This window comes from Meriones unguiculatus, chromosome 4 (genome assembly GCF_030254825.1).
Source record: "Meriones unguiculatus strain TT.TT164.6M chromosome 4, Bangor_MerUng_6.1, whole genome shotgun sequence".
Classification (NCBI taxonomy): Eukaryota; Metazoa; Chordata; class Mammalia; order Rodentia; family Muridae; genus Meriones; species Meriones unguiculatus.
Genome location: NC_083352.1, coordinates 93159236 through 93174147, shown reverse-complemented (window position 1 = coordinate 93174147; position 14912 = coordinate 93159236). Strand labels below are relative to the sequence as shown.

The 14912-nt window shown below is 46.7% G+C and overlaps 1 protein-coding gene across 1 annotated transcript in view; it reads right to left on the bottom strand.

The window, feature by feature from the left end:
• Fbxw8 (F-box and WD repeat domain containing 8) overlaps positions 1-14912 on the bottom strand; it is a 92172-nt gene that overhangs the window by 57708 nt on the left and 19552 nt on the right. Inside the window, exons 3-4 of the mRNA XM_021642678.2 lie at positions 7278-7442; positions 3136-3224 (exon numbers count right to left, since the gene is read on the bottom strand). Of these exons, the coding sequence (XP_021498353.1) occupies positions 3136-3224; positions 7278-7442 (254 nt within the window). The remainder of the gene's footprint in view (positions 1-3135; positions 3225-7277; positions 7443-14912) is intronic.

The window sequence follows — 14912 nt, the reverse complement described above, 5'->3', positions numbered from 1 at the left end:
CTGTGGCACCAAAGCAGACAAAGAAAAATGTGCAGACCTAGCCACATGAAATGATTACAACAATGACACAATTGTGTGCCACAGAACAGTCCAGTCATGTGCATCCTATGATGCTGTCTGCAGTATACTTTTTAGAACATCTAGAAAACAGGAAGTGACTTATTTATTGTCTGCCATTGGGTGAATGAATGGGAAAATTAGAAACTAGTTGAGGAATTTTGCAGTAAATCTAAGGAAGGAATGAAAAGTAACATGGGAAGCCTGCACTGAAAGGGGGGCAGGCAGCTCTCAGTCAAGAGTGCTTGGGAACTCCTAGAGGGAGGCAGGGCTGACTTGGCCCATCAAGAATGGGATGGGGGATACTGGGTGTGGTGGCACAGGCCGTTGGTCCCAGCACTCTGTGAGACAGAGGCTGGGCGATCTCTTGAGTTCAAGGCCAGCCTGATCTACAAAGAGTTTCAGGACATCCAGGGCTACACAGAGAAACCCTGTCTTAAAACAAAATAAGACAAATAAATGGGGACTAGGTTTCTTTGTATCACGTAGACAAGGGTCCAGAATTAGTAGTATCAGTTGCACAGTCTTACAAATTACTAAAATTGACTGGGCTTGATACTTTGAAAGAATGAGTATCATGGTATATTTACTATGTCTCAATTTAAACAGGGGTGGCCAGGTAACTGAACAGACAGTGTGGGCAGACACAGGTGCACTTGAGTTAAGAGTCACCATAGACTACACAGAAGTCTGCCCATCAGAAAGGTAACAGGCCAGCATGCCCAAGGCATAAAAAAGGTAAGGAAGGTGGACAGTTTTGCAGACATGTGTGCACGCAGCCCAGCTCAGCTGAACAGGCTGGTGTGTCCATGACAGGAAATGCGTGAGCAGGCAGTGACTTCACAGTCACTCTCATTTAATATGAGAAAAGGACTGAGGAAGAGCCAGGATGAGCTCAGTCCATAAAATGCCAGCCTGGGCCCTCGAAGCCTGAGCCAAAGCAAGACCAGTGCACAGAGAACACTATGTGGGGAAAACAAGTCTGAATTCTGGACCCTTATCTCACAGGCTGGATACAGAGGAGCCCAGCCACCTTCCACTTCTGTCAAACAAAGAGAAATAGGAAGAATAAGGAAGCTGGCATGATTGAGAGCAAGGAGAGGCAGTGCTGTCTCTTTAAGAGGCTCTTTGGAGATGCTCAAGTGCAGAAAGCCTGGAGAACACAACATTGATTGGGAATGAGGTAACCACAAACACCACTGTCTCAAATGAAAAGGGATTCAAGAGCTGACCCAGAAAACAAGCATCGTAACCACCAGATGAAATTTTAATGATAAACACAAGATGTTCTGCACACAAGCAAGATGGCAGGGTCTCAGACTGAGCCATCAACTGGAACATCTCTCACCGAGAGGAGCCGAGGAGCCTCTCTGACCCGCAGCTCAAGTTTCACACAATCGATCCCAGAACACTGGCATCGCTGGGCCTTTGGTGGCCTATCTAGTGCTGAGCAGATCCTCAGGGAGAGGAGGGGGAGGAGGCAGCTGCCTTCAGAGCTACTGGCCTGTGTTCTCTCTTGGAGATCCACGCAGAGATGGTCCTAACTGGACCTGGGGAAGCAGTGTCCTACATCTCTACTTCCCCAAAATTCTTAGTCCCAGCTCAGCATTAACCCCCCCCACCCCGGCACTGCCTTATGTGCTTAGGCAGAACCTTGAAGTCAGAACAAAGTGTCCCTGCACAGTCACCACCTGTCGTCAGACGTGGTTAGGTAAAGCCTTCACCATACCTCACGACAAAGCTGCAAGCTTGACAGCATCCTAACAGCCAGATGGATAGGTTACCCACTGGGATGTGAGAGCTGAGGGGTCTCTCTTGAGGATGCAAGGCCAGTGAACAAAGCTAAAGGAAGCCGGCCCTCTTGGCTAGATCCTCTTGAAACAGAAGGACCAGCGAGACCACTCAGCGGGTTAGGGCGTCTGTCACAAAACCTGACAACCTGTGTTGGATCTCTGAGACCCATACAATGGCAGGAGAAACAAATCCTGCAAGTTGTCTTCTGACCTGTACACACGTACTATGGCACTCAAGCACCCATACACACACACACAAAAAAGTAAATAGATAAAGTGTAAACAAATAAACAAACAAAAACAAACAAAAAAACTTTTTTTTTTTAATGGGAGAGCTTGCCATAAAATAGTTAGTAATCTATTTGGAATTTTTGGAATTTCAATTCAAACGTGCTTTAATTTATTTATTTATTTTTTTGACATTTCATTTAGCCCCATTCATCTGGGGTGCCATGGCACATATGGAGGTCAGACAACAACCTGCAGAAATTGGTTCTCTCCTTCCACTAACATATAATAAATGTGGGTTCAGGGTCACACTTGGGTATAGTCAGGTCTGGTGGCAGCACGTTGACCCTCTGAGCCATCTTGCTGGCCTTCATGTGGTGCTCACTGAGGAATACTAAAGGAGAGAAAAGTTAAAGGAAAGGCTAGTGACTATTGGCTGTGTAGTCCAAGGTGGGTGCTTATTTCCGATTTCTTCTAGGCAGCAGCCCTGAGGCAGCAGCCCTGAGGCAGCTCTCACAAAGCCAACAGGCCTGAAGATCAGGGACTCCAACCTTGCTTTCTGGCACATAGCCTCACACAACAAAAGTATATAAAATTGATGTTTTGAGATATTAGTTCAAGAGATATCCTAACCCTAAAACGAAGTTGATCTTATTGTACAATAAAGAAACACATTTTCAGATCTCCATAGTAACAGCCATGAAGAATTCCTCGTGGTGGGTTCCAGAACAGCAGCTGAAGGAGTCACAGGAACTTACTTTGAACTTCTCAGCCAGGAGACTCACAAATGCCTGGCTGCAGGTGAGGAAAAGAAGAGCTCGTGGCCAGTGCCTTGCTGGGAGTGAAGGCTGCAAACTGGAGAGTAAAGTGGGGGTCTGTGTGTGCCAACACTAACTGTCCCCGCTCCACCTCTCTGTCTTCATGGACACCGAGACAAACAAGCACAGACCTGCTCCCCACAGCTCCCAACTGTGCAGCTGAAGCTGAGGTGGTCAGGCAGAGGGCAGGGGATGAAGATAAAGACTGAGTGGACACAAAGGTACACGACTTTGCTTACCCTGCGATGACAACGCCATCATGAGAGCGCACGTCACACAAAACAGCATCGGGAATGTGCTCCAGCTCGCTCACGGCACCTTTGCGATTCTGTGTGAGGAAAGGGGGGACGTGGTTTATACTATTCTTGGGGTATCCCCTAATAATATGCTCTGCTCTTACATATATGGGGGAGTCATTTTCTGTGTTGTGGACCACACTCAACTCACTGGGCATTCAGAAGGATAAAGCAGCAGTACCATGTATGGTGAGTCTGCCCAGGTTAGCCTCTAGACCAGAGGCACTTCATGGAGCAGAGAACATGAAATGCTGGCCTGTCCCCAGAATGTCACTAGGTAGGAAGAAGTGTGTGTACATACAGTTAAGTGTCCTTGCACATGACAGGGCCTGAAGCAGTGCATCAAACACATTAAGCAGGTCAGGAGAGAGCACTTAGAGGATATATATAAGAACTCCCAGAAGAAATTAAAACTGTCACAGCAGACATAGACAGGGGAAGGGTAGAGAAAATGCCATTCTGAGTAAGCGTCAGACTTCTCAAGAAAATGGTCTTACCCTAAAGTTGGGTTGTTCCTTGGGAACAGTAGGTGGGATGCTGAGAAGGTGGGAGGAAGCAGGTTCCAGCTGTGTGCCCTTGTGTGACTTCTGGGCTATTTCTCATGATCACTGAAACGTACTTTATATTGGTAAACTGTCAGGTGCTGTTTGAACTCAGAAAATGGAGAAGCTGCCTCTCCATTTTAGACTCAAGCATGGTCCTGGCTCCCTTTTGGGGAGAGGAAAAAACAGCAAGTAGCTAGGGCATTTAAAAAACTCATCCTTAAGCCAGGTATGGTGGTGCATAACTTTAACTTGGGAAGCACTTGGGAAGCAGGGACAAGTGGTTCTATGAGAGTTTGAGGCTAGCCTGGTCTGCATTCCAAGTTCTAGGACAGCCAGCATGACATGTAATAGACCTTGTCTCAAATAAATAAATAAATAAATAAATAAATAAATAAATAAATAAATAAATAAAATAAAAACAAACCAACCTTTCATCCTTGAGTTCCAAAGAGTTACCAATTGCTATCTAGCAAACCTCTTCTACAAAGGTCACATACCTGATTTTCCTATGGCATAAAAAAACCCTGGAAAAGAGAAGCTGGAAGCTCATCCTGGGCCAGCACTCTGATGGAAAGCTCACCCATGCAGACAGCATTCCCCCAGGAACCCCAGAGGACTGCCTCAACTTCCCAGGCCATTTCTGCCTAACATTTTATGCACAATTTGATGTCATTGCCTTTATTTGCTTTTTCCATCGGCTACTCCAGTCATCTCTGCTAGATGAGCACCTGGCTTGATGTCCTGCTATCTGCTGCTTCTCTCTAACCACTATTTATTCTTCTATTACTTGCTATACACTTATACATTTATTCATTCAACATCAAAAGTATAGCTATCATACACCACTCTCCAGACTGTACAGGTCATTTGTTGTTAATTCAGAAAACATATCAATTATTTTAAAAATAGAAATGAAGAAAATTTGAAGGGATATTAAGTGTCTTTGTGTAAGGAGAACACAGAACGACAGCGAGCTCCAAAGTAAGCATAAATAGAAGTGCTCAAGAATACTACAGGATCTGAACTGTCAATTCTGCTGGCCTGGTCCAAGGATTCACACTAGGGTGCATAAGTCCCAGACCAAGTTGCTGTTGGGAAGAAGATGATGGCATCAATTATATTAAAATCAAGTCATTAAACAGCTATGTCACTGAAATTAGACAAGAAAATTTGCATGATCCTAACTTCGTCATCAGGCCAGTCTACAGCCCAGGGGCAGAAGACATTCAGCGCTGTCAGATTGAGCTTAGTCGGGAGGGAGGACCTGGGCATATTCGGAGGAGGCAACAGAAGAGCTCTCTTGAGGGGAAGGTACTGAAAGAAAGTGGAGGACCTGAGATGAAAGCTGTATACCCCAGCACTCACGGAGTTCAGTGAAGTAGCTGTCTTCCCACCCTAGGCTACAAGCCATGCTGGTTATTCTCACTCAAGACAGATCTTAGAATGCCAGGGTGGCAAACACCAAGAAGGACAACACTGTGGCAAACTTAGCCACCTGTCAACCCATTCCCAGGTCAGCTGCAGGTCCAGGCAAACATGCATCCACGGATCATGCCCTAGGAAGAGTCCTCAGAACTCTGGGGTCCTTTCTGGGGTTTCCAGACACTGACTTAGGAGTAAGCAAGCCAAATGCCTACCCAAGCCTTCCTGAAATCAATCATAAATCAGAATCACTGTATCTGTGCTTGGCCAGAGCCCCGAACACCGGCAGGCTCCACGTCAGGCCATCCCCAGGGCCACCTTCCCCACAGCCGCAGGTCTGGGAACAGTGCTGCTCCAGCCACCCAGTAAGAATGGAGGCATGCAGAGATGTCACACCTGCCATGACGCCTTTGCATGTGCTGATGACAGTCCTTTCTAGAACTGTAGGTTAGTAAAAGATCCATTACTTAAATCTCACCCAAGTGGTCCTCACTGGTTACAGTTCTGAGAGGTGGGCCCCGGATAGCAGAAGCCCCTCACACATTGCCGCCCATCTACAAGATCACATGATAGCACATGATAGACAACTACACACTAAGCACTTCTGTTGGGTTTGTCCTTACTAGAGAAATACTATGAACAGACATGGGGTAACATAACATCTTCTTTGTAAACTATTACAGGATGACAAATGCTCTTCAGTTCTTCAGCCTCTGGCCTGAGTGAGGACATCCTGCTCTTGTCCCCTTGACCCATCCCCAACTCACGCACATGCACACACACCACGCCCCACAGAAGTAGCACAAACAGGGCAGTTGTTTTCCCTCAGCTCTGGCATCTTCAAATTCAAAGCCAGGGACAACCTCACTCTCCTGGTTCCCTCCTCTATAGACAGAAAGGTAGGGAAGCCGGCTCCCTAAGTCTCCCTTCCCTCTGCGTTCAGGTGGACTGTGGACTGTGTGGCCAGCCCCTGGCTCGGCTGAGCAGCCTTGTTCAACAGATCACTCTGCCTGTCCATCAGAGGGCTTAATCAGGTGCCCAGGCTCCAAACAAGCCTATTTCCGCTTACGTTCTGTAGATGCAGACATCATGGGGTCACCAGATCTGACTAAGAGGGTGCTGTCTTAATGAACTAAGGAAGACTGACTTGGCCAATTCTCCAGTGATGACTAGTCCTTAACTAGGTGCAATTTTGCCACCAGGGAACACCTGGTAATGCCGGAAGACATCTTGCAGGGTGTATTTGGCATCTAGTGGGGATCCTGGGGTGCTGCTTAGCATCCTATGAAGAGTGAGCAGATCCCACATCACCAGTAATGAAACTGGCCACCCCTGAGGGGTAAGCGCTGCTTGCTCACTGATGTTACAGACTCAGTGCACTGGTCATTAATCAGGTTACAGAGTGACTAGGGACACTCATGTACACAAGCAAGATGTCAGCACCAATCAGGACAAGGCTTTCTTGTCTCAAAGTCTATTCAGATCAACCTGTAAGTGAGGGAAGAGCTGAGCTCTGCCCCATCTCCAATGGCTGAACTCCCAGCTGCCTGGGAGGGAAAATAGCTTGGCCATGTACTATCCTGCTGCGCCTCACACAGACCTGGAACTCAATTCTTGACAGCTTGCTCCCCCAGAAACGCTTCTCAGCAAATGCTTAGCTGTGATCTAATATTTCTGTAGAGCCTCAAAGTGATAAATGCCAGGGCGACAAGCCAAGGGTTACGTGAGGAAAGAGCAGACAGCACTCAGCACCACTTCTCCAGCAGCAGCTCTACAGCGGCCTCCAGGCCTACATCTGTGTGCATAGCACTGCTGCCCTGTTAGCCCTCTTGGAGGTGAGGAAAGAGAAAAGGTGGGGGCACAGAGCAAGATTCCGGTGACCCTAACCAGTCAGGGAAAGGGTGTCAGACAGACCACCCCAGCCCCTTTCCTGCACTGCAGGAGGAACCCCTGGGCCCAAGACTGAGGGAAGGGTAACTCTAAGGTTGATGCTGAAGTCAGCAGAGTCCACAGGGGCTGGGGCTGCTCCACATGCCTACTCCTTCCACTCTGGGAATGAGTCTTGGGCCACAACTGCAGACGGTCCTGCCTCAGGGGATGCTACCCGCCATTACCTACCTTCCAGTTGGTTCTTATCATGTGTTCCTTGGCGAGGCACTCTTGCAAGATGAGCTTCCAGCAGGAGTAGTCAGAGATTCTGTTCTGGGAAAGGTACCCCTCCTGTTGGCACAGCTGGTACCACAGCACCTCGTCCTCGGCAATCACCTTCCATGTCTTGCTCACCTACAACAGCACAAGTGACGCAAATGTCAAGATCTGCAATTAGAGAGGCCTTGCCATCCAAAATCAATCAACACCTATATCACAGCCCCAGGCTTATGGCAGCATAAAACATCTCATTAACAAAACACTCTGAGGTGGAAAAAATACGAGCAAATGTTTCCAGTTTTATCTTTCAAGACTTCAAAACTGTTATACCACTATGTAACGTCACATTTTAGATGGCGTGATAAACTATCATCTAACAAATGAAAGAGAAAAAAAAAAGCACCAATACACAAAATACTAAACAAACTTGAAACAAACTTGTACACATAACCACATAAGCACACAGAGCTTTCCAGAAGCGTCTATGGACAGCATTTGCATGACCGTCTTACAGAGCAGGAGTCTGGGTGCCTGCACTGTGGAAAGCTTTAGTAAACCAAATTTCTGACAGTATAAAATTCAAACTTATGCTTCATGGAGAACTCATATGTATAAACTAAAGACTAGTAATAGTATCAATACAACACTTGAGCTGCTGAACAAGACACAGTAGATGATGGAGAAATGAGTGCTCCATCTGGCACAAATCTCAAATCCCAACAGTATCCAGAATTTTGTTTCCTAGCCTTATTAGGGGTACAACAAGCTTACTTCTTCACAGGACAATGTATAAAGCTGATAGAGCACAAAGCATGGACTCCCAGAGGCAAAGGAGAAACTGACCCCCCACCCCAGATCAACATAACCAGCCTCCAGCATGCACTGCGGATGCACGATGGAGGCTATGGTTGCCGCCATGCTGAGGCTCAAGTTCACTCCTGGCAAACAGAGGGGGCCAAAAGCTTCCAAGATCCTATGCTGATAATAATCCCCTGGGACCAGTCAGACTTTGGAGGAGGAGGAGGTGAGAGAACAGACTGAGAGGGACCAGCTGGGATGGGGGTGTGAAGATGTCTCAAAATCTGCTCCTCCATGGTGGCAATTAGAGCACTACCAAAAATGACAGTCGGGCTGAGGCTGTAGCTCAGGGGTAGAGTGCTTCCTGGTCAGGCTGGGGCTGTAGCTCAGTGGTAGAGTACTTAGCATGTGTGAGTGTTGTGGGGAGGGGAGTGCAAAGGAGATGATAGGTCAGTGAGTCAGGTGTATCAGTATGAGGACCTGAGTCTGGATCCTCAAGGCCCAGGTAAAGCTGGACACAGCAGCCTGCCTCCTATGGAAATGTGGGAGGTAAAAGAAAGACAGGAGAGGCCCTGGCATTGGAGGGCCAGCTAGCACACACACACAGTGGGAAACAGAGACCTTGTCCCTAGGCCAGTGAGAAGGGTCATTAGTGCTTACTGCACATGCTGACAACTTGAGTTTGATCCCTAGTTCCCACAAGGTAAGAGAACTGACTCTACAAAGTTGTCCTCTGACCTCTATTCACACTTACTGGGATATGTACACACTATACACACATACCATACAAACACCATACACACTCACACACCATACAAATACACAAACCATACACACATGCATGCCATACACATGCTTACCATTCACACAAACACCACACACACCACATACACCATACACACATGTACAGCGCACACACATACTCACCACATACACATGCTCACCATACACACACGTACAGATCTACTGTGTCTTGTACATACACACACATACACACACCCTTACTATACACACACATGTTATGCACACTATGCAAATATGCACACTACATGCACACGCTATGCACAAAATAATTAAGTTATTTAAAAAGAGAAAGCCCCTATCTTAAGGTGGAAGGTGAGGACTGACACCTTGCATGCACCCACACTTAAACATGCATCAACAAAAGAATTTTTTTTTTTAACTTTTTAAGTACCTTGGTAGATAATGAGAAGTTTGAAACCTTTTAAGGACCAAGTACTCAATAAATAAATAAGTAAAATAAAAATTAAAAAAAGGATAAAGGTATGGTGTGGTGGTACATGCTTTGTATCCCTACTGAGGTCCACAAGAGGCAGGCAGTTATATGTGAGTTCAAGACCAGGCTAGTCTACACAGTGAGTTCCAGGCTAGCCAGAACCACACTGTGAGAGCCTGCCTTTAAAAACAAAGAAAAAGAAATGCTGGACTTGTTAAGAGCTGTGAGGCAGTAGCCAATGAACCTGTGTTATCTCTTCTTCCATCTCCTAGACATTCATAACAGCTACACCAGCCAGCAACACTGAGGGTGGAAGCATGGGGCAGGACAGACAGGCTTCGAGCTCACCAAACCTAACTTCTAAAGAGCTGGCAGCAGCTGACCTGTCTGGCAGACTGCTGGAAAGCAGAGGCTTTAGCTGCTGTCTCTTACCCGCAAGGAAGCTGTTCCAAGCCCTGAGTATTAAATAAGCTTAACACTGCCAGCCCAGCGCACACCCATACTCCCAGCACTCAGGAGGCTACAGCAGAGGGACTACTGTGAGCTCAAGGCTAGCCTGGGCTATACAGTGAGTTAGGGCCTGCCAAAACTACATAGCAAGCTCTTAATCTTTGTTTTTTTGTTTTTCAAGCCCTTATCTTGAAGGAGAAAGAGTAGTGTTAATACTGCAGCTACTTGCTCTGTTGTTAGGACTGACAAGATGCCAACCAAACCGCTCAAGAAGCCACATGCAGGGGTTGTGCTGGGCACTTGGGGAGAAAAAAATCTAAGAAAACTCTTACTTTTAGATTTCAGCTGGCCTTGAACCTCTGTATCAGCATGAAGGTGTAAGGCAGACAGAGCTGTGACCTTCTGGGATGGGAAGGTGTGTCCCAACACACAATGGGCCCTCAACAGAGGCTGGAGGGTTACTGGCTCACAGCAGTTAAGAAGTCTCTATTCAAATTACTAGCCTAGTGAGACTTCAGTGGCCACAGCAGCATGCAGACAATAGTTAGCCCACCTACTCCTTCTATGGGGACAGGAGCAACTATTTCAAATGTGATGTTTAAGCATAGGCTCTGCCACAGAGCCACTAAACCCCATTGTAAACAAAGCAGAATCAAGTATGAAACACAAGCATACATCACAGGAGTCTCTAGCACAAGGCAAGACAGCAGCTTTAAGATATTGGGACAGCCAGCTCAGGAAGACGCCAAGTCAGGAGCTCACAGGAATATCAACAAAAAGTAACTGAAGAGGAGCAAGGAGGCAGAGCTGAAAGCAGACTAACTGCAGAAACAGTCACTAGAGGGCTCCCTGGCAAATCTGAGCGGGCAGAGGACCAGCCAGTAGGTTGAGATCATCCACTCTAGGGAAGAAAGGAAAAAGGTCTCAGAAACCGGTGGGCACCAATGGCCAAATGCACAAAATCTGCAAATACCAGGGACAGGAGCAGAGATCTGAGGTGACTGAATTATGGTGCACTGTAACCTGGGCAGCAGCAAGAAAAGTGAAGGCAGGGTTGGTGGAGCACTCCTGCGATCCCAGCACTGGAGGCAGAGGCAGGAGAATCTCTGCATGTTCCGGACAGCCTGCTCTGCAGTGAGACCTTGCTCCAAAACATCACAAATAATAATAGTGATAATCATATGACAAAGTAACTGAAAACTATTAGTAAAATGGCACATTAGAAAATGTTTAATCCAAGGCAATAATGAAGGAATAGATGGACAAAAACTAAGAAGACCAGAGAGATGACTTGGCAAGTAAGAGCACTGGCTGCTCTTGCAGGGGACCTGGGTTCAATTCCCAGCACCCACACAGTAGCTCACAACTGTTTCTAACTCTAGCTCTAAGAGATCTAACACTGTCTTCTGAACTCCATGGGCACCAGGCACACAAGTGGTATACATACATTCATACAGGCAAATACTCATGCACATAAAATAAAAAAGAAATCTAAAAGACTCTCAAGCTGGGTGTAGTGGCCCTCAGGAGGCAGAGGCAGGTGGATCTCTTGTGAGTTCAAGGCCAGCCTGATCTATAGCTCCAAGACAGCCAGGGCTACATAGTGAGTCCCTGTCCCCCCCCCCAAAAAAATACATGAACAATCAAACAGAAGCTAAAACTTACAAAGTCAAAGGTGGTTGACATCTGTGAGCTCAGCCTATCTTAGCCCAAAGCAAGCCAAACACCACTGACCAGGAAAACACTGGTGCAGCCGGCAGCTCAGCTTCACCACATCTGCTGTGAATGGACATGTCACAGCAGTCACTTCCTTACAGGCACAAGCATGTGGGACCCACAGCAAAAAGTCAGGCCAAATGACAAAGAAGTTGCACAGCACCTGTCACTCTTCTGAGCCAGTGACATGGGCTCAAGCTGAGAACCAAGAGGTACTGTGTAGATCAACTGGGCACATCCCACTACAGGAAGGCACCCCAGTATCCTTGGCTGGTGGGGGTTTGGCACTCCCTTCAGCGCTGAGCTATCTCTCTCAACAGGGGCCTGTTTGAGTGTGCTTCCTTCCACCCTGCTAAACCACCTTGGTTGCCCCTTTTGAGGACACCAGTTCCCCACTCGCCCACCCACCCTGCAGTCCTCACCACACTCACCATTCTTTGACTGGACTAAGCTCTGTCCTTTCTCTTCCTTCAGTCCAGCCACTGTCACATGACTGGTTTCCATAGCCACCTCTCAGAATGCTACCTAATATTTGTGACTCTAGACTACCCCTCTTTGCCTCGGTAGGCAAAACAGAAGAGTCCCCCAACCCATGGGCTGTCAGGTGCCATGGGGTGTCAGGATCTTGAGATGGAGGCTTTGCTACTGTTCATGATACTGATAACTGGCATTGGGCACATATGTAGTAGGCTGGTTTCTACCCCAAGCAGCAGCCCTGCCCTTAGACTGTGCCTTCTCAGGGTCAATGTGCTCAAGCCTCTGGAGCAGTTCAATTTACTAAATGTTAAAAGCAGACAATTTTTTTATGGACAGCTTCACATTCATGCCACCTACTTAAAATTCTTAAAATTCCAACTACTATGAATCTCTCAACATTCTTTCCCATTTTCCCATCAGGAACTTCAAATTAGTATCCACCATTCCTTAAGGTCTTTCAAAACATGAACTAGAGTTCAATTTTTATAAAATTCCAAAGGGTAGGGTTAAAAGAGACAGCTCAGTTGTTAAGAGCATTGGCTGTCCTTCCTTCCAGAGGACCCAGGTTCAGTTCTAACACCCACAAGGTTGGGGAGGAGAAGGAAAGGGGAAGGGAAGAGATACACAGCACCTGAGACATGACCAAGGTTGGCCTCCACATGCCCACCAAAATAGCTATTCCTCACATCCATCACATTTCTCAGTCTTTCTGTCTTGTTTTTATTTTATTATTATTATTATTATTATTAATTACACTTTGTTCATTTTGTATCCCCCCATAAGTCCCTCCCTCCTCCCCTCCCGATCCCACCCTTCCTCCCCTTTCTGCATGCATGCTCCTCCCCAAGTCCACTGATAGGGGAGGTCCTCCTCTCCTTCCTTCTGATCTTAGTCTATCAGATCACATCAGGAATGGCTGCATTGTCTTCTTCTGTGGCCTGGTAAGGCTGTTCCCCCCTCAGGGGGAGGTGATCAAAGAGCAGGGCAATCAGTTTATGTCAGAGGCTGTCCCTCTTCCCATCACTATGTAACCTACTTGGACACTAAACTGCATGGGCTACATCTGTGCAGGGGTTCTAGGTTATCTCCATGAATAGTCCTTGGTTGGAGTATGAGTCTCTGGGAAGTTCCCTGTATTCAAATTTTCTTGTTCTGTTGCTCTCCTTGTGGAGTTCCTGTCCTCTCCAGCTCTTGCTATTTCCCATTTCTTACATAAAATTCCATTCACTCTGCCCGTAAAAGGGGAGAATGAAATGCAGGAGCTTGCCAAGACAGGGCTAAAGATAAACCACGAACCCTAGCCTACGGCTGACACAAGTCCATTACATAGTCCATGCCGGCACAGCCACACCATCAATCACAAGTCCACTTAACCACACTGAGGCCACACTCCTCTACCTCAGCCACAGGGCCCAAATAAATTCTCATCTGAGCACACATGGTCAGAACATAAAGACCAGGAAAACAACTCAGTAAAGTGGCAACTCCAGTTTTTACAACACAGAACACTGTGGTTTTATCTTTGGTTTGTTTGGTCCACAGCTGAGCCTACCCATGACTCTACCCAAGTAGTGTCTGTTCATCTGTCTGTGCCAGAACGAGGCTGAGCACAAGGGAGAACGGAACAGAGTCAGCTGTGGCTGAGCTGCACACTCAACCGCAGAGCAAAAGGCGCTTGCCTTCTAGGCCATTAGAACTCAGGGTCTACTGTGGTTAAGACAAGAAGTAACACATGTTCTCCAAGGACAAAGTACTAGCTTGGCACAGGGTATGAGCTTTGACCCTTAGAATTCATAACCTTTTTTTGGCAAAAAACAAACAAACAAACAAACAAACAAAAACCTCTAAAACTTATGAAAACCCTGCAATACAACTATTGAACACAGTATGAAGAATGTCTCAGAGATTCTATAAACACAGGCAGCAGCGCAAAGCATGTTTGACAGCTGCTGGCTTCTTGGAGTGTTGGTAACCTTCTGAGGATAAATCCCACAGTGAAATGAGTTAAGAGAAGTCTAGTTTGAGCAACAGATTCCTTTGCTGGGACTCCTCTGGGCCTCAGCAGTCTGGAGTTATCTCTAAGATGAAGGGCACAGGAGGCTATGTTTCCTATACCCATCTGCTTTTGAACCTCCTCACACCAGGTACCTCAGCGCCAGCTCTGCATCTCAACCTGAGGCAGCAATTTCCCTACTCCAACCTCCAGCCACCCAAACTGGGTCCTTCTGCAAATGTGTGCTGCCTGCTTTAGCCTGCCTATGGCGGTTGGACTAACCTGGAGGAAGGACCTTTGAAAAGCACCAACCAGGTCACACTGCTTCATCCCAGAGGCCCCGACATCTCTAGAGCATCTGAACCAGGTGCCAGAGATTGCAAAGGGGAGAACTGGTTTCATTAAACAGTTGGAAGCAGCTATGAGAACCTGAAGGAGTCTGGAAGCCATCGCAGATAATAACCATCTCCAAGAAAACCACCAAGCTATATTCGGTAACACTTTCTAGTCCACCCGGCAGTAACAGTCGGAAACCGAGAACAGAAGGATGTTTTGTGACTGTGTTCTGCAAAATGAATATTCAAAATAAAGTTTAAGTTTTAGTTGTGCACACACACACCTCTTAGAGGACTTATAAGAGGGAGGGTTAAGAATGATCTCCACAAGGATCACAATCCTACTTATGACCAGGTATTACACAGAGATATGCACCAACAGAGGCATCAGGAAACTACAAAACAAGAGCTTCTTTCTTTTTAAAGAAAGTGACAGACAGCCTTTAAGGATTTAACTCAGGAAACAGAAGGATGCAGTTAAACTTTCACAAGAGAATCTGAAAGGGTCCCACCAAAGGAAAGTCTTTTTAATGGTTTTGATTTCTTATATCACAACCCAGCAAGTTTACAAGCCTGAATTTTCCAAACGTCTAATGGTC